This window comes from Oncorhynchus keta, chromosome 6 (assembly GCF_023373465.1).
Source record: "Oncorhynchus keta strain PuntledgeMale-10-30-2019 chromosome 6, Oket_V2, whole genome shotgun sequence".
NCBI lineage: Eukaryota > Metazoa > Chordata > Actinopteri > Salmoniformes > Salmonidae > Oncorhynchus > Oncorhynchus keta.
In genome coordinates this window covers 13,568,047-13,595,868 of record NC_068426.1, presented here as the reverse complement: position 1 = coordinate 13,595,868, position 27,822 = coordinate 13,568,047, and the positions used below count along the sequence as shown (strand labels likewise).

General features: G+C 45.0%; 1 protein-coding gene across 20 annotated transcripts in view; it reads left to right on the top strand.

The window, feature by feature from the left end:
* The window catches only part of LOC118375284 (neurexin-2-like), a 411,303-nt gene that overhangs the window by 170,120 nt on the left and 213,361 nt on the right, over positions 1-27,822 (top strand). For 7 of the 20 annotated variants that reach the window (XR_008139003.1, XM_052520781.1, XM_052520779.1 and 4 more), the window contains 5 exons: positions 8,077-8,196; positions 8,408-8,789; positions 10,628-10,818; positions 15,561-15,734; positions 15,858-15,977. Coding sequence is in view for 19 of the 20 variants with exons in the window: in XM_052520781.1 (XP_052376741.1) it covers positions 8,077-8,196; positions 8,408-8,789; positions 10,628-10,818; positions 15,561-15,734; positions 15,858-15,977 (987 nt within the window). In the remaining variant the exon portion in view is untranslated. Of the gene's footprint in view, positions 1-8,076; positions 8,197-8,407; positions 8,790-8,816; positions 8,850-8,876; positions 8,910-8,936; positions 8,970-8,996; positions 9,030-9,056; positions 9,090-9,144; positions 9,178-9,204; positions 9,238-9,281; positions 9,301-9,446; positions 9,480-9,506; positions 9,540-9,567; positions 9,601-9,847; positions 9,881-9,907; positions 9,941-10,627; positions 10,819-15,560; positions 15,735-15,857; positions 15,978-27,822 lie in introns of those variants that run through there. The other 13 variants (XM_052520798.1, XM_052520797.1, XM_052520795.1 and 10 more) reach the window with 13 other exon arrangements.

The following is a 27,822-nucleotide window of genomic DNA, read 5'->3' as shown; positions in this document are numbered from 1 at the left end:
AGGATACATTTGTTTTACAAAATTAGCATGTTTTTATTTGCATCAATAGCTTGCATGTTCAAAGTCTCAACTCAGTCTCAACTATGCCTGCAGTATATCAAGACAGAATCATCCTCACAATGCTGCACAGGGACATGTCATTTTCTGTAATGTTGAGAATAACTATGTGCATTCATTTTCCTTTAATAATCAGCATTTGAAAAAACAAATTAATCTAAACTGTGCCTTATTCAAAGTCTGGTGTAAATTGTGTGTTTATGTCAATGGGATTTTTGTGTGAAAAGTTTAGATATAATTGTGCATCTGTGTGAAAGGGGTCGTGTGTTTCACGGTCTTTAGGGCATGTTCAATGCAGAAGGCAAACTTACATGTGCCAAATCTGGTGTTGGTTTACTAATAGGTGATACAAAATTAAAGTTGCCAAAAATATTTTTTAAATGTTTTTTGCAAACAAAACACTGAAAGGATATGAAACCTATGCAGCTATCCCTGCCAAAAGACACAGCTGGGGTCTACCAGGCTCTGACCAGCCTCCCATTCAAACACTAGCAAATAAGAGCAACAATTACACACAGGTGTATAGGATCTCCTCCATGGACACACCTCGGAGCATACCCATGTGGCCCACAATCTAGGCGGACATATCTAATTTCACTCAGTAAAAAAGATAGAAACTGGCCAAACACCATAATATAGCATTCTCAACAGCTATTAACCATGTCTTAAGCATGGAAGATAAACATCATTTCAACATATAGTGCCAGTCAAAAGTTTGGACACTCATTCAAGGGTTTTTCTTTATTTTTACTATTTTCTACATTGTGAATAATAGTGAAGACATCAAAACTATGAAATAACACATATGGAATCATCTATTGTTTAGAGAGCAGAATGGTGAGGAGAGATGTACTAGTTTTCCATAGCGGGAAGTAGGGGTGCTGAGGGTGCTGCAGCACCCCCTGATATTTTGTTTTTAAATAATATATATATATATAATATATATTATTTCCACCAAATTTGTGCACTTGGCCTTTATTACTGTATGAGTGGGGAAAAACCCTTGTCAGCAGAGTGGAGAAAACTACTTCTCACTCCTTCAGCGTGGCTGTGACTATGCAAACCAGCCCTGTATATATGTATGTATACAGAAATATCACATTTACATACCGTACTAGTCAGACGTTTGAATACACCTACTCATTCAAGGGTTTTTCTTTATTTTTACTATTTTCTAAATTGTCGAATTATTGTGAAGACATCAAAACTATGAAATAGCAGATATGGAATCATGTAGTAACCAAAAAAGTGTTAAACAAATGAAAATATATTTTAGATTCTTCAAAGTAGCCACCCTTTGCCTTGATGACAGCTTTGCACGCTCTTGGCATTCTCTCAACCAGCTTCACCTGGAATGCTTTTCCAACCGTCTTGAAGGAGTTTCCACATATGCTGAGCACTTGTTGGCTGCTTTTCCTTCACTCTGCGGTCCGACTCCCAAACCATCTCAATTGGGTTGAGGTCAGGTGATTGTGGAGGCCAGGTCATCTGAAGCAGCACTCCATCAATATCCTTCTTAGTCAAAATAGCCCTTACACAGCCTGGAGGTGTGTTGTGTCATTGTCCTGTTGAAAACAAATGAAAGTCCCACTAAACGCAGACCAGATGGGATGGCATATCGCTGCAGAGCCATGCTGGTTAAGTGTGCCTTGAGTACTCAAATCAACTTTATTCAATGATATGCACAAGCCAAAAAACTCCAAACCAGAACACAACTGGAGGGAGTGGAGCGCACACAGCATGAGCCTTCAAATAATTGCACATATTTGCGCGCACCCTAGGAAGCACAGCAGAACACAGGACCTAAATACTATCTAAATACTTATTTTTCTGTGTATTTGAATATTTTCAAATGATATGAATCATTGGAAGTATTTAAAAGTATTTTTACAAGTATTTCCTAAAAATAGCCTACTATTTGAAACTATTATCAAATACTATTTTCAAATACCTGGGTTAAATTCATGGGAGTGTATTTGAGTCAGTGTAATTTTGCATTTTCAAATACATGCTAATACTTTCCAAGTGTTTTTCCAAATACAGTACATTCCGATATTGTATTTTTTTATATATATCTTAATACTAACTTTGAAATGTATGTGAAATCAATTTAGATATTTTAAATAGTATTTGAGATATTGGTCTATATTAGAAAAACAACAATGAGAAATACTTGACTTAGGCCACAAGTGTGTTGGGAATGGAGGGGATAGGTCGCAATCTCCAGCTAGGGTGTGTAGACATAAAAAAGCACTTCACTTCATTGTGGATATCTAGTGATTTCTGTGCTTTCTGACACACCAGAATTCTTACTGTTTAGAATACGTGGACAACTACAAATACTTAGATGTCTGGTTAGACTGTAAACTCTCCTTCCAAACTCACATCAAACATCTCCAATCCAAAGTAAAATCTAGAATTGGCTTCCTATTTCGCAACAAAGCATCCTTCACTCATGCTGCCAAACATACCCTTGTAAAACTGACCATCCTTACCAATCCTCGACTTTGGCGATGTCATTTACAAAATAGCCTCCAATACCCTACTCAACAAATTGGATGCAGTCTATCACAGTGCAATCCGTTTTGTCACCAAAGCCCCATATACTACCCACCATTGCGACCTGTACGCTCTCGTTGGCTGGCCCTCGCTTCATACTCGTCGCCAAACCCACTGGCTCCATGTCATCTACAAGACCCTTCTAGGTAAAGTCCCCCCTTATCTCAGCTCGCTGGTCACCATAGCATCTCCCACCTGTAGCACACGCTCCAGCAGGTATATCTCTCTAGTCACCCCCAAAACCAATTCTTTCTTTGGCCGCCTCTCCTTCCAGTTCTCTGCTGCCAATGACTGGAACGAACTACAAAAATCTCTGAAACTGGAAACACTTATCTCCCTCACTAGCTTTAAGCACCAACTGTCAGAGCAGCTCACAGATTACTGCACCTGTACATAGCCCACCTATAATTTAGCCCAAACAACTACCTCTTTCCCAACTGTATTTAATTAATTTATTTATTTTGCTCCTTTGCACCCCATTATTTGTATTTCTACTTTGCACATTCTTCCATTGCAAAACTACCATTCCAGTGTTTTACTTGCTATATTGTATTTACTTTGTCACCATGGCCTTTTTTTGCCTTTACCTCCCTTCTCACCTAATTTGCTCACATTGTATATAGACTTGTTTATACTGTATTATTGACTGTATGTTTATTTTACTCCATGTGTAACTCTGTGTCGTTGTATCTGTCGAACTGCTTTGCTTTATCTTGGCCAGGTCGCAATTGTAAATGAGAACTTGTTCTCAACTTGCCTACCTGGTTAAATAAAGGTGAAATAAATAAATAAAATAAAAATGTGCTTGATCCTGGCAGAAATGCTCTCCGCTGAACCACAGAGTAGGTGTTTGGGCTGAGGCTCCATTATTAGATTGCAGGGGAGCCCTCCTCGGAGACCAGACCAACACTGCTTTAACACAGTTCCCTTCAGATGAATAGTCCCATCTCCTCCACTCTGTAAAGATTTGTCTGTACCTCCCTCCAACTGCTCAGTAAAGTAGACTGTTGTGTTGATTTAGTAGGTGAACGTGGGTTTTGTAGGACATAAACCCACAGTCAATAAAGAGGAACATGGCCGGGGTTCCATACTAAGATCTGAAGGTTATTTGGGAATAATAGACATGCTGATATAATGGTCTGAAAAGAGATAGTATATTGTTGTTTTACAATTGTAACAAAGTTTCATATTCAAAAAGCACCGCTCTGCCCCATGCCTCACTGTTTCTAAGATTAGATGTCATTGTTGGATACTGTAATCAAACATGTCAATAGTACTTAAAGCTGAATTTTATGTTATAAGATGACAATGTACCGGTTGTAGGGACTTTAGTAGTCTAATAATTGGTTATAATTGGTGACTTAATTAATTAATTAATTTGCCTGCTGTTCTAAATTAATAACATTGCATAAGGGAACCAGTAATTGTTTTTATTCAAAGGGAACAATTTACTTGAAAATCGAATTAGTAGTTTAGCCTACATTCATAAAGTCTTGTATCAACAATTTGAAAGGAAACGTAAAGTCTTTAATTGTATTAAAGCCAGCATTTGTCAAAACAAGAGAACCAAATTTCTTTATAAAGACATCATTTATTATTATCCTAAGAAACACACAATTAAAATAAACACAAAGATTATGGTTGATAAAGCAATGCCGACTTGTCAAGGATGAAACACAGAGAATGCTGTCATATTTACTGAGTCACTGGTCAGGTCCTTTCTTTGTCTTTGTCTCTCCTTGACCCGCGTCGGTACCAATTCAAGGGGCTTTATTGGCATGGGAAACATGTGTTAACATTGCCAAAGCAAGTGAGGTGGATAATATACAAAAGTGATATAAACAACAAAAATGAACAGTAAACATTACACATACAGAAGTTTCAAAAGAATAAAGCCATTTCAAATGTCATATTATTTATATATACAGTGTTGTAACGACCTCTATTGGAGCAGTCAGCTTTGTGTTGCAGCACATGGTGTGAAGGTGTCCAAAACGCCACTCTCCTGGGCCATTCGTTTTTCACAAAGGTGTAGGTCTGTCCATTTTTCTTCAGTCCCTGTCAGCGTTCCATGTTTTTCCGTGACTTTTGTTTCAGTCCAAGACTGACAACACTTTTTCATGCCTTCTCTCCTCTCACCCTCCTGCAAGACAATTCTCGTTCTCCTCCAAGTTGATCCAAGTCGTCATTTCAAAAGTATTTAAGAGTAGGGATAAAAGTCAATACTTTATCATTTGCCTGTGTATTAAGAATGTTTTTCTGAGAGGGAGTTGGGTGTTTTCCTGCCCAACATCATGGGATGTTGAACCAAGGAAACCTTTGTTAGACACACAACATGACCTCGTTTGTGTCTCCTGACGGGTCAGAGTTCAACCTTTTCCTTCGAGCTGGTGTGACTGCCTCCTTTTGTTTGTACATCGTTCTTAGGTCAGCCAAGAGCAGGAAGACATAACCACTTCCTGAAAGGTTTATGACTCATTATATATGAAGGTTGGGCAAAAAGGGTCTGTGGGTGTGAACATGGAGAGAGAAATCCCCCTGCCTCATGACAGTCACACTAATGTGTTCCTGTGACACCCAGAGTTACAACAGTGTTATGTGCCATAGCTACTGTGTCAGATAATGTTGCCCCCTGCCGAGACACTTGCTCTGCTGTAAAACTTCAGAAGCCAGTGGCCTCTCTCTCCCAGAGGAGGAAATAGTGAAGTACTTGGAAACCAATTCATATCATCAGCTGCAGCGTCCCAGTAGCAGCGTCCCAGTAGCAGCCAGCCAGTGTCCTCTCTCTGTTATTGTCATACACCCTGATGTTAATTAGACAGACAAACCCCTGGAGGCCGTCTGGCTTAGGCATGGCCAATTAGCTTTCCTAGCCATGTCAGAACTCCTTTGAATTGCTGTGTCGGCCTGTTGCATAGCCAATAATCGGGGTTGACTGTGCTGCAGTGGCAAGGCTTCCGCATTGTGACCTATTTTCAAATCAAACCTTGAGAGCTGGGGGGAAAAGCAGAGGATTTAGCAGAAATCCTGGAGCTATAAAACTCTATCCACCGGCCAAGCCTCTGGATACTACACATGTTGTTAGCTGGTTGTCTAAAGAGTTGATATACCATTTCATATAGAGGAGACGGGATTTGAGTCGTATACCAGTGGATATTAATTAAACATTTAAAATCAAATCAAATTGTATTGGTCACATACACATGGTTAGCAGATGTTATTGTGAGTGTAGCGAAATGCATGTGCTTCTAATTTCGACAGCGCAGCAATATCTAACAAGTAATATCCAAAGATTCCACAACACATACCTAATACACACAAATCTAAGTAAAGGAATGGAATAAGAATATATAAATATATGGATGAGCAATGACAGAGCGGCATAGGCTAAGATGCAATAGATAGTATAGAATACAGTATATACAGTGGGGCAAAAAAAGTATTTCGTCAGCCACCAATTGTGCAAGTTCTCCCACTTAAAAAGATGAGAGAGGACTGTAATTTTCATCATAGGTACACTTCAACTATGACAGACAAAATGAGAATAAAAAATCCAAAAAATCATATTGTAGGATTTTTAATGAATTTATTTGCAAATTATGGTGGAAAATAAGTATTTGGTCACCTACAAACAAGCAAGATTTCTGGGTTCCACAGACCTTCTTTAAGAGGCTCCTCTGTCCTCCACTCGTTACCTGTATTAATGGCACCTGTTTGAACTTGTTATCAGTATAAAAGACACCTGTCCACAACCTCAAACAGTCACACTCCAAACTCCACTATGGCCAAGACCAAAGAGTGCAGACCTCACCACCCTCTGGAGAGCTTTGCGGTTGTGGGTGTTGCAGTTGCTGTACCAGGCAGTGATACAGCCAACAAGATGCACTCAATTGTGCATCTGTAAAAGTTTGTGAGGGTTTTAGGTGACAAGACACATTTCTTCAGCCTCCTGAGGTTGAAGAGGCGCTGTTGCGCCTTCTTCACCACACTGTCTTTGTGTGTGGACCATTTCAGTTTGTCAGTGATGTGTACGCTGATAAACTTTACTTTTCCCCTTCTCCACTGCTGTCCCGTTGATCTGGATAGGGGGGTGCTCCCTCTGCTGTTTCCTGAAGTCCACGATCATCTCCTTTGTTTTGTTGATGTTGTGTGAGAGGTTATTTTCCTGACACCACAGAGCCCTCATCTCCTCCCTGTAGGCTGTCTTGTCATTGTTGGTAATCAAGCCTTCTATTGTTGTGTTGTCTGCAAACTTGATGATTGAGTTGGAGTTGTGTATGGCCACGCAGTCGTGGGTGAACAGGGAGTACTAGAGGGGGCTAAGCACACACCCTTGTGGGGCCCCAGTGTTGAGGATCAGCGAAGTGGAGATGTTGTTTCCTACCTTCACCACCTGGGGGCGGCCCAGTTGGAAGTCCAGGGCCCAGTTGCACAGGGCGGGGTTGAGAGCCAGGGCCTCAAGCTTAATGATGAGCTTCGAGGGTACAATGGTGTTGAATGCTCAGCTATAGTCAATGAACAGCATTCTTACATAGGTATTCTTCTTGGGATAGGTCAGTGTGCAGTGTGATGGCAATTGCTTTGTCTGTGGACCTATTGGGGTGGTAAGCTAATTTAAGTGGGACTAGTGACGGGTAAGGTGGAGGTGATATGATCCTTGACTAGTTTCTCAAAGCACTTCATGATGACAGAAGTGAATGCTACGGGGCGATAGTCGTTTAGTTCAGTTACCTTTGCATTCTTGGTTACAGGAACAATGGTGGCCATCTTGAAGCATGTGGGGACAGCAGACTGGGATAGGGAGAGATTGAATATGTTCATAAACAAACCAGCCAGCTGGTCTGTGCATGCTCTGGGGACGCGGCTAGAGATGCCGTTAGGGCCGGCAGCCTTGTGAGTGTTAACACGTTTAAATGTCTTACTCACATTGGACACGGAGAAGGAGAGCCCACAGTCCATGGTAGCGGGCTGTGTCTGTGGCACTGTATTATCCTCAAAGCATACAAAGAAAGTGTTTAATTTGTCTGGAAGCAAGACGTCAGTGTTTGTGACGTGGCTGGTTTTCCTTTTTTGGCACTTCTGATGAGTACAGTACAGTTGTGTAATAAGCACTCTCAACTCAATCCAACAGTTTGTTTACACAAACATTGACAGAGCTCTTACATTCTGAACTGCGTTTCTTATTTGAGATTTCATAGGTTACAGGAATTTCTCTTTGACAACATCGGTAAGGATTGTGCAAGTAAGCGTAGGAGAGAGAGGTTGTGTAGTTTTTCTTTACATACAGTGCTGCCCTCACTGAATGGCATTTCCAGGTTGCAGGTGTTTGTGTGCTTATGAGTGATATAGTATGTTAATGTGTTCTAACCAGGAAGTGTCTTTTATTCAGGGATCTCTTGGAAAGAGGGATATGCTTTATTACTGTGCTCTGCGGGTGACTTCCTCCTTTCCTTTCCTCAGGTAAAGGCCCAGAGATGCTGTTAGCAGGACAGAAGCTGAACGACAATGAGTGGCACTCAGTGAAGGTGGTACGTCTTGGGAAGAACCTGCAGCTCTCTGTGGACAATGTGACTGTGGAAGGTAGGAGGGGAGAGCAGAGTCAAACCATGCGATGAAGGGAAACTGTGATCCTCATAGTAATACACTAAATACCAAAAACATTTCACGTTCCGTTTGTGATCCTCTGTAGCTCAGGCGGTAGAGCATGGTGCTCCACTGTAAGTCGCTTTAGATAGAAGTGTCTGCTAAATATATATATTATGCCGATCATCATGTCTTTTCTCTACCCCAGGCAATATGGCCGGTGCCCACACCCGCCTGGAGTTCCACAACATTGAGACTGGCATCATGACAGAGAGACGATTCATCTCTGTGGTGCCAACCAACTTCATAGGGCACCTGCAGGCCCTCTCCTTCAATGGCGTGCCCTACCTGGACCAGTGTAAGAACGGAGACATCTCCTACTGCGAACTCAACGCTCGCTTCGGCATGCGCCGCATCGTGGCTGACCCTGTGACCTTCCACAGCCGGGCCAGCTACCTAGCCTTCTCTACCCTGCAGGCCTACGCCTCCATGCACCTCTTCTTCCAGTTCAAGACCACCTCCCCCGACGGCCTGCTCCTCTTCAACTCTGGAGACGGCAGTGACTTCATCATGGTGGAGCTGGTCAAAGGGTGAGTGGTGTGCTGGGGTAAAGACGGCAGTGACTTCATCATGGTGGAGCTGGTCAAAGGGTGAGTGGTGTGCTGGGGTAAAGACGGCAGTGACTTCATCATGGTGGAGCTGGTCAAAGGGTGAGTGGTGTGTTGGGGTAAAGACGGCAGTGACTTCATCATGGTGGAGCTGGTCAAAGGGTGAGTGGTGTGCTGGGGTAAAGACGGCAGTGACTTCATCATGGTGGAGCTGGTCAAAGGGTGAGTGGTGTGTTGGGGTAAAGACGGCAGTGACTTCATCATGGTGGAGCTGGTCAAAGGGTGAGTGGTGTGTTGGGGTGGTCAAAGGGTGAGTGGTGTGTTGGGGTAAAGACGGCAGTGACTTCATCATGGTGGAGCTGGTCAAAGGGTGAGTGGTGTGTTGGGGTAAAGACGGCAGTGACTTCATCATGGTGGAGCTGGTCAAAGGGTGAGTGGTGTGTTGGGGTAAAGACGGCAGTGACTTGGTCATCATGGTGGAGCTGGTCAAAGGGTGAGTGGTGTGTTGGGGTAAAGACGGCAGTGACTTCATCATGGTGGAGCTGGTCAAAGGGGGAGTGGTGTGTTGGGGTAAAGACGGCAGTGACTTCATCATGGTGGAGCTGGTCAAAGGGGAGTGGTGTGTTGGGGTAAAGACGGCAGTGACTTCATCATGGTGGAGCTGGTCAAAGGGTGAGTGGTGTGTTGGGGTAAAGACGGCAGTGACTTCATCATGGTGGAGCTGGTCAAAGGGTGAGTGGGTGTGGTGGGGTAAAGACGGCAGTGACTTCATCATGGTGGAGCTGGTCAAAGGGTGAGTGGTGTGTTGGGGTAAAGACGGCAGTGACTTCATCATGGTGGAGCTGGTCAAAGGGGAGTGGTGTGGTAAAGACTGGGGTAAAGACGGCAGTGACTTCATCATGGTGGAGCTGGTCAAAGGGGAGTGGTGTGTTGGGGTAGTGGTGTGTTGGGGTAAAGACGGCAGTGACTTCATCATGGTGGAGCTGGTCAAAGGGGGGAGTGGTGTGCTGGGGTAAAGTGGTGTGTTGGGGTAAAGACGGCAGTGACTTCATCATGGTGGAGCTGGTCAAAGGGTGAGTGGTGTGCTGGGGTAAAGACGGCAGTGACTTCATCATGGTGGAGCTGGTCAAAGGGTGAGTGGTGTGCTGGGGTGGCCAGGAAGGGGTAAATCTCCACCTCATATTCCAATGGGTTGGATTATTATCATTATTTAAAGATTGTGTTCAACCTATTTTGCAACATATTTTGTTAGGTGCTGTAACCATGCTGTGTGTGTGGGATAGATTAATAATAGCACAGCTGCCTACCACTGTTCCCCTGTTCTCTTGCTCAACAAGTTATTTGATGTTATATGGAATACTTTGATTCTGTCAGCCGGAGCCACATGAAGGAATGTATTCAGAATGTTTTAGTGAAACGAGAAGGATAGAGCGAGTAAGAGTGAAAGAGCGAACAATAATCCCACAGATGTTTAACCGCGGTCCAGTTTTGCCCAGAAATACTGTCACACAGTAAACAATTAGTCAGCAGGAGTTATTCTAAGCTGTGGAGCCTTTAGGCAGCAGCACACAGCAATACTGGATCCATGGGCTGAAGAGAGAACGGTCATATCTCTCAGTGCTGCTGGTACTACACTTTTTCTGATGATGTTTCTGTTAATATTATCAATATGCATTGAATCTGCATTTCAAAAGGACAGGATGTTGCAATATCGTCCCTATCAATTGTAGATGTCCTTTACATTTGAATATTTACCTAGATACAGTATCTTTTAGTCATTGTGTAAATTGACTTGTGCACGATGTAATGTTGTGTTGTAGGTACATCCATTATGTGTTTGACCTGGGTAACGGACCGTCACTCATGAAGGGCAACTCTGAGAAGCCTCTCAACGACAATCAGTGGCACAACGTGGTGGTGTCCCGGGATGACAACAACGTGCACATCCTCAAGACCGACTCCCGCACCGTCACCCAGCACTACAACGGAGCCCGTAACCTGGACCTCAAAGGTATGGTATACTCTACCACTCCTCAAAAGTGTCCCCAGCCATGGTACTTCTGCTGGGTGTACAGAGCATTCGGAAGGTATTCAGACCCATTGACCTTTTCCACATTTTGTTAGGTTACAGCCTTATTCAAAAATGGATTGTTTTTTCCCTCCTCTATCTACACACAATACCCCATAATGACAAAGCAAAAACAGTTTTTTAGAAAATGTTGCTAATTTATTTTTTAAAATTATAATAATCAAATTTACTTATGTATACAGACCAATTACTCAGTACTTTGTTGAAGCACCTTTGGCAGAGATTATAGCCTCAAGTCTTCTTGGGTATGATGCTACAAGCTTGGCACACCTGTATTTGGGGAGTTTCTCCCATTCTTCCCTGCGGATCCTCTCAAGCTCTGTCGGGTTGGATGGGGAGTGTTTCTGCACAGCTATTCTCTGGTATCTACAGAGATGTTGAATCGGGTTAAAGTCCAGACTCTGACTGGTCCTCTCAAGGATGTTGATACTTGTCCCGAAGCCACTCCTGCATTGTCTTGGCTGTGTGCTTACGGTCGTTGTCCAGTTGGAAGGTGAACCTTCGCCCCAGTCTGAGGTGCTGAGCTCTCTGGATCAGGTTTTCATCAAGGATCTCTCTCTGTACTTTGCTTCGTTCAGCTTTCCCTCGACCCTGACTAGTATCCCAGTCCCTGCCGCTGAAAAACATCCCCACAGCATGATGCTGCCACCACCATGCTTCACCGTAGGGATGGTGCCAGGTTTCCTCCAGACGTGATACTTGGCATTCAGGCCAAAGAGTTCAATTTTGGTTTCATCAGACCAGAGAATCTTGTTTCTCATGGTCTGAGTCTTTAAGTGCCTTTTGGCAAACTCCAAGCAGGCTGTCATGTGCATTTTACTGAGGAGTGGCTTCCGTTTGTTTTTTATTTGTAATAAATTTGCTAAAATGTCTAAAAACCTGTTTTCATTTTGTCATTATGTAGTAATGTATGTATATTTCTAAGTGTTATTATAATTGTTTAATCCATTTTAGAATATGGCTGTAATGTAACAAAATGTGGAAAAAGTCAAGGAGTCTGAATACTTTCCGAAAGCACTGTATACAATATAGGGAGTGGACTTAGTGCAGTATTTCAGATCAACAGATACTAAAATCTGACTGTCAGAAGCACACATCTGTGTTTGTTGCTGTCAAAACGCTGAGTACAGACACCAGCTATGATTGCAGTGTTGTTCAATAGGCTTTATGAAGATAAAGGAATCAAAATGAATGAGTTTTTTTGGTAGACTGTCATGCCGAGGAGAGGAATGCTTTGGGTAGGAAGAAAATTAAGTCTTTGTACTTAGTGAATGAAAGTGAAATGAGATTAAAAGAGAGGTGATCAAAGAGTTCCTGCAGTGGACAGAGAACAGCAGGGAGTACAGCAGGGAAATGCAGCAGCAGAGAGCAGCAGCAGAGAGCAGCAGCAGAGAGCAGCAGCAGAGAGCAGCAGCAGCAGAGAGCAGCAGCAGCAGAGAGCAGCAGCAGCAGCAGAGCAGCAGCAGCAGCAGAGAGCAGCAGCAGAGAGCAGCAGCAGAGAGCAGCAGCAGCAGAGCAGCAGCAGAGCAGCAGCAGCAGAGCAGCAGCAGAGAGCAGCAGCAGCAGAGAGCAGCAGCAGAGAGCAGCAGCAGAGAGCAGCAGCAGCAGAGAGCAGCAGCAGAAAGCAGCAGCAGCAGATAGCAGCAGCAGCAGCAGCAGCAGCAGCAGAGCAGAGCAGCAGCAGCAGCAGCAGCAGAGAGCAGCAGCAGAGAGCAGCAGCAGGAGGCGAGAGCAGCAGCAGAGAGAGCAGCAGCAGAGAGCAGCAGAGAGCAGCAGCAGAGAGCAGCAGCAGCAGAGAGCAGCAGCAGCAGAGAGCAGCAGCAGAGAGTAGCAGCAGAGAGCAGCAGCAGAGAGCAGCAGCAGAGAGCAGCAGCACCAGCAGAGAGCAGCAGCAGAGAACAGCAGCAGCAGGGAAATGCAGCAGCACCAGCAGAGAGAGCAGCAGCAGAGAGCAGCAGCAGAGAGCAGCAGCAGAGAGCAGCAGCAGCAGCAGCAGAGAGCAGCAGAGAGCAGAGAGCAGCAGCAGCAGCAGAGAGCAGCAGCAGAGAGCAGCAGCAGAGCAGCAGAGAGCAGCAGCAGAGAGCAGCAGCAGAGAGCAGCAGCAGAGAGCAGCAGCAGAGCAGCAGCAGAGCAGCAGAGAGCAGCAGAGAGCAGCAGCAGAGAGCAGCAGCAGAGAGCAGCAGCAGAGAGCAGCAGCAGCAGAGAGCAGCAGAGAGCAGCAGCAGAGAGCAGCAGCAGCAGAGAGCAGCAGAGAGCAGCAGCAGAGAGCAGCAGCAGCAGAGAGCAGCAGCAGAGAGCAGCAGAGAGCAGCAGCAGCATTTATCTACCTGCAACAGGCAGCCTGCATGACCTTCATGTTACCAATCCAAGTGCACACAGGCCTATTTACCCAATTATAATGCCATCCTGGGGTATGGGCCCATGAAATTGCACAATTTTCTGTGATCCAGATCACTGGCCTTGCTTTGTACTGGAGGCTGGAATGGTATTATGAGAGCTCTGATGGGCTGTACATAGGGAACCGTTAGGTGATTAATGCCTGACAGATTGCCCTTGCTGTAGGTATTTACAGATGTTGTTGACCAGTTAGCATACGTGTTAGTGCTTCCTCTCATGGCAACAACACTACAGATCAGGATAGGGAAAGCTATGTCGAGGAAAAAGGTTTCCAACGCCGTAGAACTTCTCTGCTATCTAAACTCAGCAAAAAAAGGAAACGTCCCTTTTTCAGGATCCTGTCTTTCAAAGATAATTCGTAAAAATCCAAATAACTTCACAGATCTTCATTGTAAAGGGTTTAAACACAATTAATGAACATGCACCAATAGCTTACAGACGGTAGGCAATTAAGGTCAGTTATGAAAACTTAACACTAAAAGAGGCCTTTCTACTGACTCTGAAAAACACAAAAAGAGAGATGCCCAGGGTCTCTGCTCATCTGCGTGAACGTGCCTTAGGCATGCTGCAAGGAGGCATGAGGACTGCAGATGTGGCCAGGGCAATAAATTGGATGGACAGCTGATCATCCTCGCAGTGGCAGACCACATGTAACAACACCTGCACAGGATCTGTACATCCAAACATCAAACCTACAGGACAGGTACAGGATGGCAACAATAACTGCCCGAGTCACACCAGAAACACACAATCACTCCGTCAGTGCTCAGAGTGTCCGCAATAGGCTGAGAGAATTCTGGACTGAGGGCTTTTAGGCCTGTTGTAAGGCAGGTCCTCACCAGATATCACCTGCAACAACGTCACCTATGGGCACAAACCCACCGTCGCTGGACCAGACAGGCCTGGCAAAAAACGTTGCGGTTTTGTCTCACCAGGGGTGATGGTCGGATTTGCATTTATTGTCAAAGGAATGAGCGTTACACCAAGGCCTGTACTCTGGGGTGGGATCGATTTGGAGGTGGAGGGTCCGTCATGGTCTGGGGCGATGTGTCACAGCATCATCGGACTGAGCTTGCTGTCATTGCAGGCAATCTCAACACTGTGTGTTACAGGGAAGACATCCTCCTCCCTCATGTGCTATCCTTCCTGCAGGCTCACCCTGAAATTACCCTCCAGCATGACAATGCCACCAGCATTACCTATGTGATAGAGAATTTAATTTAAAAAAATAAAAAATATAACTACGCACAGTACTGGGCAACATGTTTTGGGATAAATATTTTGGGTAACAGCAGCTGTGCCAATTATGTGTTAGTTTCAGTTGTAGACCCAAATGAATATTATTCTTCAATCTTGTTATTGTAGACATTCACCATTAATGCTCCTTAATCCTCATCTTATATGGTCTGCATAGCAGGTCCTCTTCTATTTTATTTCATGTAGTTTTGTCTCTCACTTAATTTCTCAGAACATGAAAGATGAATTGAAGTTTCTCCATATCTCCAGGGTCTGCTGGCTGAACTTCTGGTGTAATCATATAAACCAAAATATGTCAGACTATGAAATCATACTTTTTCCCCCTGTGCTGTATAAATTAACAGGGTACCGTTTAAAGCAATGTAAGACATTTTACTATGCTGTTAAATGAAACTTTACTTCTCATTTTTATGTCCTGCGGGTTTTAAATGACTGTACACCAGTTTGGTATTATCCTTGCGTTATCAGCCATGTAGCATTTCACATATTTCTGCAGAGAAAATAAACAGATTTTCTTTGCTATATTTGCCAATAAACATCACATCACAGAGGAATTCTCAGATACTGTATGTACATTTCTCGACTTGCAATTGACATATAATCTGTGAATGATTTCTGTGGCTGGGAGCGTTTCTATTAAAGTAAACGCTCTCTCGAGAGGAGTATCAATCTGATGAAAACAGATCATCATTGGTTTAAATGACTTAGAGCTGTGTTCACCTGCATCTGATGCAACATGCCGCCAAATGGCTTCTTGGAGGTTGTAAATCGTAAGGAGATCTGTCTGATCTGAACGTTAACTAGCATTATCGTAGGCCTATAATTGCAGAACATTTATCAAACACAAAGCAGGTGTTAGGGTATCAGATTTGTTCATGGCTGCTTTAACTCAATGAGTGACGGTTGCTTATAACCTCCCACTACCTGGAGGCGTATCTGCTGTGACTACTGAGAATAATCATTCTCTTCCAGGAACACATGCTCTGATTGATTGATGCTGTGTGTTCCAGGGGAGCTGTATGTTGGTGGTGTGGGGAAGACCATGTACAGTAGCCTGCCCAAGCTGATCGCGTCCCGCGATGGGTACCAGGGCTGCCTGGCCTCCGTGGACCTGAACGGGAGACTTCCTGACCTGATGGCAGATGCCCTCCACAGGGTGGGCCAGGTGGAGCGGGGCTGTGAAGGTACGTATTAACAGAGGCACAGACATGGGGTCATGAACACCTCCGAGGAGCAGGCCATCACCTGTGGATCCACCTTGTGGTTCACTGCATGAGCATCCTTTTTCTCCCCCCTCCCCTCCCCAGGCCCGAGCAGCACCTGTACAGAGGACTCGTGTCATCACCAGGGGGTGTGTCTCCAGCAGTGGGAGGGCTTCTCCTGTGACTGCACCATGACCTCCTATGGAGGAGCATTCTGCAGCGACCGTGAGTACTATCTCTTTCATCTGACTGGTTCAAAACTACACTATCTTTCCTTTCTCCTTTCCTTGTGACTTTACCTTGACATCGTTGACAAACGTCACGGAGTGAGGAATGGAGAGAAGGTTGAAGTTGCATTTGAATGGTTTATTTTAGGGCGCTTTCACATTTCCCCTTATGATCCGGATCCTGGTGCGTTCGGTACCCTGATCAACGCTATAAAGCACGTGTGAAATTCAAACGAAACCCGGCTGTAACAAATCCTGGACCTGCATGAGAAAGCAGGTCCAGGATCCAGGACCTGAGTACCAGGTATTGTGACGCTGCAGCTTGAGTTGCGTGGAACTTTTTTGCATGTTGTAAACAAACTAACTCACTAGCTTGAAGAATGTGCATCTTGCTAATCGCACCTTGAAACGGTTATTTTCAGGTCTTGTGAAAGCAAAACGTATTCTGTAAAATTCTCACAAACTATCCAGGAAACCGAACCAGGGTACCGAATTTCATATGTGAAAACACCTTTGGTGTGCATTATTTTCACCTGTCAAATTGTGTCATTGTTGGCACAAAATAATTATGTGCCTTCAATTGCGAAACCTTTTTCTCAAATGATGTGCGTGCGTCCTCTGCACACCAGAACAGGTAAGGAAGTATCATGCATCCTTCCTTCATTCATCAACAATTATTGACATCGTAACTGTCCTTCGTGGCTGCTAGTTAGAGACGTCTGGCTCATCAATGGCAGAGAAGACAGATCCACTTCTGGTCACCTAAAGTCATTATGGCTGGGTCAAACTAACAGACCCACGTTGACCTTTCTGTAAGGAGGCTTCTCTTATGCACTTCTTCAAAGCCTCTCATCTGAGGTGTTAAATTTCTCTGCAGTACAATGAGTCCATTCATCCATTAGGCATTGTTATTGACTTCCAGGTTAGACGTATGTCCACACTAAATGACTGATTATTGGTACCTCTCTTCTAATGGAAGTTTCCCCTGAACATCTGATTCTAGAGTAGTGTGCTAATAGAAACATACTCATGCTATAGTAGGGGAACAGGAGTCTATTTTCCCTGGAGATGTTTTTCTTTCATTTAAATCATTTATTATAATGTCAGACAACATTTTGTTTGATAACAAAAACAGCTCATCTTTCTGTTGTGGGGGGTTGAGAGGTGTGTGTTTGGGTGGGTGAGAGGTGTGTGTGTTTGGGGGTGAGAGGTGTGTGTTTGGGGGTGAGAGGTCTGTGTGTGGGGGGTGAGAGGTGTGTGTGTTTGGGGGTGAGAGGTGTGTGTTTGGGGGGTTGAGAGGTGTGTGTGTTTGGGGGGTTGAGAGGTGTGTGTGTGGGGGGTGAGAGGTGTGTGTGTTTGGGGGTTGAGAGGTGTGTGTGTGGGGGTGAGAGGTGTGTGTTTGGGGGTGAGAGGTGTGTGTGTGGGGGTGAGAGGTGTGTGTGTTTGGGGGTGAGAGGTGTGTGTTTGGGGGTGAGAGGTGTGTGTGTGTGGGGGTTGAGAGGTGTGTGTGGGGGGTGAGAGGTGTGTGTTTGGGGGTGAGAGGTGTGTGTGTGGGGGTGAGAGGTGTGTGTGTTTGGGGGTGAGAGGTGTGTGTTTGGGGGTGAGAGGTGTGTGTGTGGGGGGGTGAGAGGTGTGTGTGTTTGGGGGTTAGAGGTGTGTGTGTGGGGGGCTTGAGAGGTGTGTGTTTGGGGGGGGCTGAGAGTTGTGTGTTTGGGGGTGAGAGGTGTGTGTGGGGGGTTGAGAGGTGTGTGTTTGGGGGTTGAGAGGTGTGTGTTTGGGGGATGAGAGGTGCGTGGGGGGATGAGAGGTGTGTGTGGGGGGTTGAGAGGTGTGTGTTTGGGGGTGAGAGGTGTGTGTGTGGGGGTGAGAGTTGTGTGTTTGGGGGTGAGAGGTGTGTGTTTTGGGGGTCTATTTTCCCTGGAGATGTGGAGATGTTTTTCTTTAATTTAACTGGGAAATAATTTGTTATTATAATGTCAGGCAACATTTTGTATGATAACAAAAACAGCTCATCTTTCTGTTGTGAGAGGTTTGTGTTTTAGGGGGTGAGAGGTGTGTGTTTGGGAGGGTGAGAGGTGTGTGTTTGGGAGGGTGAGAGGTGTGTGTTTGGGAGGGTGAGAGGTGTGTGTTTTGGGGGGTGAGAGATGCGTGTTTTGGGGGTGAGAGATGCGTGTTTGGGGGTGAGAGGTTGGATATGGAGGGTGAGAGGTGTGTGTGTGTGTGGAAGGGTGATAGGTGTGTGTGGGGTGGGAGAGGTGTCTGGAGGGTAAGAGGTGGGGTGAGAGAGGTGTGGGGGTGGGGGTGAGAGGTTTGTGTGTGTGGGGGGTGAGAGGTATGTGTGTGTGTGGGAGTGAGAGGTTTGTGTGTGGGGGCGTGAGAGATTTGTGTGTGTGGGCGGGGGTATGGGGGTGAGAGGTTTGTGTGTGTGTGGGGGGTATGGGGGTGAGAGGTTTGTGTGTGTGTGTGGCGGGGGTATGTGGGGTGAGAGGTTTGTGTGTGTATGACGGGGGGCATGTGGGGTGAGAGGTTTGTGTGTGTGTGTGTGTGTGGGGGGGTTGTGTGTGTGTGGCGGGGGGGTATGTGGGGTGAGAGGTTTGTGTGTGTATGGCGGGGGGGTATGTGGGGTGAGAGGTTTGTGTGTGTGTGGGGGGTATGGGGGTGAGAGGTTTGTGTGTGTGTGGCAGGGGGTGTGTGGGGTGAGAGGTTTGTGTGTGCGGCGGTGAGAGGTGTGTGTGTTTGGGGGTTGAGAGGTGTGTGTGTGGGGGGGTGAGAGGTGTGTGTTTGGGGGGGTGAGAGGTGTGTGTGTGGGGGTGAGAGGTGTGTGTGTTTGGGGGTGAGAGGTGTGTGTTTGGGGGTGAGAGGTGTGTGTGTGTGGGGGTTGAGAGGTGTGTGTGGGGGGTGAGAGGTGTGTGTTTGGGGGTGAGAGGTGTGTGTGTGGGGGGTGAGAGGTGTGTGTGTTTGGGGGGTGAGAGGTGTGTGTTTGGGGGTGAGAGGTGTGTGTGTGGGGGTGAGAGGTGTGTGTGTTTGGGGGGTTAGAGGTGTGTGTGGGGGTTGAGAGGTGTGTGTTTGGGGGGTTGAGAGTTGTGTGTTTGGGGGTGAGAGGTGTGTGTGTGGGGGTTGAGAGGTGTGTGTTTGGGGGTTGAGAGGTGTGTGTTTGGGGGATGAGAGGTGCGTGGGGGGATGAGAGGTGTGTGTGGGGGGGATGAGAGGTGTGTGTTTGGGGGGGTGAGAGGTGTGTGTGTGGGGGTGAGAGTTGTGTGTTTGGGGGGTGAGAGGTGTGTGTTTTGGGGGGTCTATTTTCCCTGGAGATGTTTTTCTTTAATTTAACTGGGAAATAATTTGTTATTATAATGTCAGGCAACATTTTGTATGATAACAAAAACAGCTCATCTTTCTGTTGTGAGAGGTTTGTGTTTTAGGGGGGGTGAGAGGTGTGTGTTTGGGAGGGTGAGAGGTGTGTGTTTGGGAGGGTGAGAGGTGTGTGTTTGGGAGGGTGAGAGGTGTGTGTTTGGGGGGGTGAGAGGTGCGTGTTTTGGGGGTGAGAGATGCGTGTTTGGGGGTGAGAGGTGTGGATATGGAGGGGTGAGAGGTGTGTGTGTGTGTGGAAGGGTGATAGGTGTGTGTGTGGGTGGGAGAGGTGTCTGGAGGGTAAGAGGTGGGGTGTGAGAGGTGTGGGGGTGGGGTGAGAGGTTTGTGTGTGTGGGGGTGAGAGGTATGTGTGTGTGTGGGAGTGAGAGGTTTGTGTGTGGGGGCGTGAGAGATTTGTGTGTGTGTGGCGGGGGGTATGGGGGGTGAGAGGTTTGTGTGTGTGGGGGGGTATGGGGGTGAGAGGTTTGTGTGTGTGTGTGGCGGGGGTATGTGGGGTGAGAGGTTTGTGTGTGTATGACGGGGGGTATGTGGGGTGAGAGGTTTGTGTGTGTGTGTGTGTGGGGGGGGTTGTGTGTGTGTGGCGGGGGTATGTGGGGTGAGAGGTTTGTGTGTGTATGGCGGGGGGTATGTGGGGTGAGAGGTTTGTGTGTGTGTGGGGGGGTATGGGGGTGAGAGGTTTGTGTGTGTGTGGCAGGGGGTGTGTGGGGTGAGAGGTTTGTGTGTGCGGCGGTGGGGTGTGGGGGTGAGAGGTTTGTGTGTGTGTGGCGGGGGGGTCTGGAGGGTGAGAGGTTTGTGTGTGTGTGGCGGGGGGTGTGGAGGGTGAGAGGTTTGTGTGTGTGTGGCGGGGGTGTGGGGGGTGAGAGGTTTGTGTGTGTGTGGCGGGGGTGTGGGGGGTGAGAGGTTTGTGTGTGTGTGGCGGGGGGTGTGTGGGGTGAGAGGTTTGTGTGTGTGGCGGTGGGGTGTGGGGGGTGAGAGGTTTGTGTGTGTGGGCGGGGGTGTGGAGGGTGAGAGGTTTGTGTGTGTGTGGCGGGGGGTGTGGAGGGTGAGAGGTTTGTGTGTGTGTGGCGGGGGGTGTGGGGGGTGAGAGGTTTGTGTGTGTGTGGCGGGGGTGTGGGGGGTGAGAGGTTTGTGTGTGTGTGGCGGGGGGTGTGGAGGGTGAGAGGTTTGTGTGTGTGTGGCGGGGGGTGTGGGGGGTGAGAGGTTTGTGTGTGTGTGGCGGGGGGTGTCGGGGGGTGACATGGCAAGGAAAAGACGTCTTGTTTTCGTTCTCCCTTCATTTTGCTTCCATGAAAATGTTCTGGGGGTCAGCCTAATGAGCTACATGACAATGAAGTGGGTTTTATTCTCTAGTCTATTAATGCTACAAAGACATTTCAGGTGCGTGTTTGTGTGTGCGTGTATTAATGCTACAAAGACATTTCAGGTGCGTGTTTGTGTGTGCGTGTATTAATGCAATATAGATACATTTGAAAATAAGGGGGAAATATTGCCTGTTGCTTTTTTCTGTTACTTTGAGTTCACAGTTGATTTCTTCCTCTGTACTAAATAACTGTATTGTTTTTTTTTAATGAAAATTCAGGGGTTCTTATTGGTTACAATAGCAGGAGATTATCATAAGCTTTCTGTGAAGTGGCCTTGAAGAGTTAAACCTAATTTGCGGCAGTGACGTGCAGACATAATGATATGTAATGGTGTTTGTGTCTATTCCTCGGAAGACCTACGAGGATATATGAGGCCGTGCTTTAGTAACTTTCTCTTCAAGCTCCCTGGGGGAGTCATTACATTAGATGATCATTTTCAAAAAGCAACAAACACTGTTACAGCCTCATTACGATGACAAAGACAGGGAGGATTGAGATACTGCTGTAAGCCTTACTCGTGAAACATGAGCCTATCACAGAATTTAAAACAGCGTTTAATTAAAACTAGTCTGCTACACCACTTTCAGAGGAATGAGAAATTAGCGAATGGACTTGAAAACATGTCGTATATCCTACGCTCCAAAATGTGATGTGTTTGGAAGAGAACACTGAACTTTTGCCAAGGCAGAGACGAGTTGCCGACAACGAGATGCGCGCAGACAGCAGTGGACGCATAAATTCTCACCTAATGACAATCGCCAAATGTCATAACAGTTTTTGGTGTTTTGTTTAACAGATCTCTTTTCATTCACCACTGTTTGGAGGCTGGAAATGAGTTGTGAGTGGATAAACGTGTGCAGGCAGCCTAGTAAAGGGGCCCTTTGAAGGGATCGTTTGACAATCAGATGAAACATCGTGTCTGGTTGAGTTTATGCCACAATAAAAGGAAAAATATATGTAAACGCACATGCAACAATTTCAAAGATTTGACTGAGTTACAGTTCATATAAGGAACTCAGTCAATTGAAATAAATTCATTAGGCTCTACTCAACTGGAAATACCATTATGCATCTGTTGGTCACAGATACCTTTAAAAAAAGGTGTGGGCGTGGATCAGGAAACCAGTCAGTATCTGGTGTGACCAACATGCAGCGTGACACATCTCCTTCGCATAGAGTTGATCAGGCTGTTGATTGTGGCCTGTGGAATGTTGTCCCACTCCTCTTCAATGGCTGTGCAAAATTGCTGGATATTGGCGGGAACTGGAACACGCTGTTGTACACGTCAATCCAGAGCATCCCAAACATGCTCATTGAAGGTAAGCATTTCATTTGCCCACTGAAGTCGGTTACGAGGCCGAACTGCAGTCAGATCAAGACCCTGGTGAGGATGAAGATGAGCTTCCCTGAGACAGTTTCTGACAGAAATCTTTAGGTTGTGCAAACCCCTCAGTTTAATCAGCTGTCTGGGTGGCTCATCTCAGACCAACCCGCAGGTGAAGTAGCCAAATGTGGATGTTCTGGGCTGGCGTGGTTACATGTGGTCTGCGTTTGTGAAGGCTGTTTGACGTACTACCAAATTCTCTAAAACAATGTTGGGGGTGGCTTATGGTAGAAGAATAAACGTTAAATTCTCTGATAACAGCTCTGGTGGACAATCCTGCAGGCAGAATGCCAATTGTATGCTCCCTCAAAACTTGAGGCATCTGTGGTATTTTGTTGTGTGGCAAAACTGCACATTTTAGAGTGGCTTTTTATTGTCCCCAGCACAAGGTACACATGCTCATGCTGTTTAATCAGCTTCTTGATATGCCACACCTGTCAGGTAGATGGATTATCTTGGCAAAGGAGAAATGCTCACTGGAAGTGATGTAAACAAATTTGTGCACACAATTTGAGAGGATAAAGGACTGGGGGTGTTGTATTGATGTCAATGTCTCTATGTTCTCAAATTTGAAGACGTACAAATAAAGTATAAAAAGGGAACTAAGCTGAGCAGGCTCAGTTCAGATATTTTAAAAACAAAAACAAATATTCCAGTTCTTACTTTGTTGTTCTACCCTCAAACAATGACCATCAATATGCTTGTTGTGTGTGTTGTCTGAACAATGCTATAGCTTTAGGTCCTAGACTAATCATCACAGACGTCCAGATGCTGAGCTTGGATAAAGAGCCACCAGGTTGTTGTTCTCACACTAGGGTTCTTTCTGCAAGGCAAACACATGAAGGTTGTAATTATTGGTTCACCTCTGTAATGAGATGGGATGTTTTTTGCAATATTCATGATCTGTCTTCACACTGCCTGGATGTGGGGAAGAATGAGCAACAGACTGCGTACTGTCTTTGGGATATATGCTATTGTACGTTGATTTAGTTGTATTTAGCAATAGCCTTAACAAAAGACTGAAACATAATAACACCAATATACAGTATTATGTATTTAATTGAATTACTAAGGTTAATTTGTAATATATGTTTGAGAAAAGGGATTTCAAGGTAAGAACTTTAGCAAAAGTTCAACAGTGAATCATGTCACATTTCGTTCTCAGTGACCCCACCTATCCATTTCTTCTCCTAACCTCTTGGACTACCATTAGAAAGCAGAACATGTTTCAGCTCCCCTAAAGGACGCAGCTTGATAGTAGCTCTTCAGTCAGTCATCTCTATGGTAGCTGCTCACATTTCCCAGAGTTCATGGTGCTAAGGATGCTTTGGATTGCACCTCAGTCTCAACCCTCGAGCTGCAGCTAGCAAATACACAAAAGAGATGCTGACTTCCATGTCCTATGTTATTGAATTGTCAACAAAGCAGCATTACAAAATTACTATGCCAAGTTTTCAAATTACCGGTTGTTTCTTTGTGAAGATCAACAGCATAAATGCACTTATATTACTTCACTTTTGCATGTAAAAAAACAAATCACCACTGCTGTACATGCTGCCACTATTTTCATGACCCAACTACACTGAATAAAAATATAAACCATGAAGTGATCCAACAATGTGTACGCTGCCATCTTGTCTATTTTCAAGTCTTCTCTCATTGATCAATACAGGTGTCTGTCATCATGACATGCGGCACTTTGTGGTAGAAGCTCACCTGTGTCGATCAATGAGAGAAGACTTGAAATAGATAAGATGGCGGCGTACACTGTTGGATTACTTCAAGGAGAAAAAAAGTATTTATTTTAATAACGGAGCATTTTCTAAATTCAAACGGACCCCCTGCAACTGGACACAGACATTTTGAGACTCCTATTTCCACGAATCGAGGACAAAGACCGCATCGCCAAGGTTGATCAAATTCTCTGTGCAGAACCAAACAGTACCTATCCTGTAGCTCTCATTAAAGGATACCGAATATCTTTGGTAAAATCTCATTATGTGTTGTGACAATCTGTAGTTACAGTTCTCTACACCTAAGACACACTGAACTGTACTGAATTGTACTGTATTTTTCTGTATGTTACTTTTACCATATAACATTCTTGTTGAATACCCAATTCTCTTTTTAAGTTAGCATGCCTACATTGCGAAAAGTCTTAGGAGGACAGTTCTTACACGGTATGTATTATTGTGTATGGGAGATTGAGGAGAAATGGCACCTTTCAACCATTCTCATACACAACAATACATTTACTGTCTCTAAGCACAACCCGAAACCCCCTTCTTCATCTCAAAGACCTGTCTGTAAACTTCCCCAGCCCTTTGACAGAATTCTGTAGACGTGTCTTTGCATTGTGTTTTGAGTACCTGCACAGAGAAGAATGTTGTCATTACTGTTGTAGTCTTGATTTTGTTGATTTTTATCCCTTTTCAGTGGTAGGGCTTTCTGTCTCTCTCAGGTCTGGTCAGTGGTAGGGCTTTCTGTCTCTCTCAGGTCTGGTCAGTGGTAGGGCTTTCTGTCTCTCTCAGGTCTGGTCAGTGGTAGGGCTTTCTGTCTCTCTCTCAGGTCTGGTGAGTGGTAGGGCTTTCAGTCTCTCTCTCAGGTCTGGTCAGTGGTAGGGCTGTCTGTCTCTCTCAGGTATGTCTGTGTATGTCCAGCTCTGCCAGGTAGGTGATGTAGCCACCCCGCATGAGTCAGACAGAACTAAACATAACACAAGCCCTAAGGAACTGCCTGCTTGCTCAGCTCAGAAACGCTTCATTACACAGGCAACAAAGCATGCGCATCTTGTAATTCTATGTCAGGGCTCCCTGGGCCATAAACAGATACTTTTTAATAGGACACTGTGTTAAAATCAAATAAAATTTTACTTGTCACATGCTTTGTAAACAACAGGTGTAGACTAACAGTGAAATGCTGATTTAATGGTCCTTTTCCAACAATGCAAAGTTTAAGATAAAAAAATTAATAAAAAATAGAAATAGTGATAACAATGACAAGTAAAAAATAACATGACTATGTACAGGGAGTACGAGTACCGAGTCGATTTGCAGGGGTACGAGGTAATAACATGACTATGTACAGGGAGTACGAGTACAGAGTTGATGTGCAGGGGTACGAGGTAATAACATGACTATGTACAGGGAGTACGAGTACCGAGTCGATGTGCAGGGGTACGAGGTAATAACATGACTATATACAGGGAGTACGAGTACAGAGTCGATGTGCAGGGGTACGAGGTAATAACATGACTATATACAGGGAGTACCAGTACAGAGTCGATGTGCAGGGGTACGAGGTAATAACATGACTATATACAGGGAGTACCAGTACAGAGTTGATGTTCAGGGGTACGAGGTAATAACATGACTATATACAGGGAGTACCAGTACAGAGTCGATGTGCAGGGGTACGAGGTAATAACACGACTATATACAGGGAGTACCAGTACAGAGTCGATGTGCAGGGGTACGAGGTAATAACACGACTATATACAGGGAGTACCAGTACAGAGTTGATGTTCAGGGGTACGAGGTAATAAAATGACTATATACAGGGAGTACCAGTACTGAGTCTATGTGCAGGGGTATGAGGTAATAACATGACTATATACAGGGAGTACCAGTACTGATTTGATGTTCAGGGGTACGAGGTAATAACATGACTATATACAGGGAGTACGAGTACAGAGTTGATGTTCAAGGGTACGAGGTAATAACATGACTATATACAGGTATTACCAGTACCGAGTCGATGTGCAGGGGTACGAGGAAATTGAGGTAGCTTTGTATACTGAACAAACATATCAACACAACATGCAACAATTTCAACTATTTTATAGAGTTACAGTTCGTGTAAGGAAATCAGTCCATTTAAATACATTAATTGGGCCCTAATCGATGTATGGGCCTGGAGGGCAAAGGGAGGTCATAGGCCCACCCTTTTGGGATCCAGGCTCACCCACTGGGAACTCGTTTTTCCACACAAAAGGGCTTTATTACAGACATAAATAGTCCTCAGACATTGGAGGCTGCTTATGGGAGAGAAGTGAACATTAAAATCTCTGGCAACAGCTCTGGTGGACATTCCTGCAGTCTTCATGGCAATAGCATGCTCCCCCAAAACGTGAGACATCTGTCGCTGTCATGCATAGGTGTAATAGGTGGCAGGGAAGTCAGGCGCAGGAGAGTCAAATGGAGTGTAAATATGGAGTCTTTTAATAAAGTTCCAAGAGTATGCTCCATAACAATAAATGTACAAACAAACAAAACATGGGTATGAAGACCCGACGCGCACCTATACAAACAATCACACTACACTGACAACAAATCAATCTCTGACAAAGACATGAGGGGAAACAGAGGGTTAAATACACAACAGGTAATGAATGGGATTGAAAACAGGTGTGTGGGAAGACAAGACAAAACCAATGGAAAATGAAAAAAGGATCAATGATGGCTAGAAGACCGGTGACGTCGAACGCCGAGCACCGCCCGAACAAGGAGAGGCAACGACTTCGGCAGAAGTCGTGACAGTCGCATTGTGTTGTGTGACAAAACTGCACATTTTAGTGGCCTTTTATTGCCCCCAGCACAAGGTGCACCTGTGTAATGATTATGCCGTTTCATCAGCTCCTTGATATGCCACAACTGTAAAGTGGATGGATTATCTTGGCAAAGGAGAAATGCTCACTAACAGGGATGTAAACATATTTATACACACAATTTGAGAGAAATAAGCATATGGATTTATTTGAGCTCATGAAACATTGGACACAATACCTCATAATAACAAAACAAAAACAGGTATTTACACATTTTTACAAATTCACACAGAAAAAACTGAAATACCTTATTTCTATAAGTATTCAGACCCTTTGTAACGGCGTTCTTCGTTCGTTGAAATAGAGTCGGACCGAAATGCAGCGTGGTGGTTACTCATGTCTTTAATGAATGAATGGCGGTACATGAAATAACTGATACAAATACAAAACAACAAACGGAACATGAAACCTAATTACAGCCTATCTGGTGAAACTACACAGAGACAGGAACAATCACCCACGAAATACAAAGTGAAACCCAGGCTACCTAAATACGGTTCCCCATCAGAGACAACAAGAATCACCTGACTCTGATTGAGAACCGCCTCAGGCAGCCAAGCCTATACTAGACACACCCCTAATCAACCACAATCCCAATGCCTACAAAAACCCCAATACGACAATACAATAAACCCATGTCACACCCTGGCCTGAACAAATAATTAAAGAAAACACAAAATACTAAGACCAAGGTGTGACACCCTTTGCGATGAGACTCGAAATTGAGCTCCGGTGCATCCTGTTTCCATTGATCAGCCTTAAGACGTGATTGGAGTCCACCTGTGGTAAATTCAATTGATTGGACATGATTTGGAAAGGCACACCTGTCTACAGTTGAAGTCGGAAATTTACATACACCTGAGCCAAATGCATTTAAACTCAGTTTTTCTCAATTCCTGACATATAATCTCAGTAAAAATTCCCTGTTTTAGGGCAGTTAGGATCACCACTTTATTTTAAGAATGTGAAATTTCAGAATAATAGTAGAGAGAATGATTTATTTCAGCTTTTATTGCTTTCATCACATTCCCAGTGGGTCAGAAGTTTACATACACTCAATTATTAGTTGATAGTGTTGCCTTTAAATTGTTTAACTTGGGTCAAACATTTCGGGTAGCCTTCC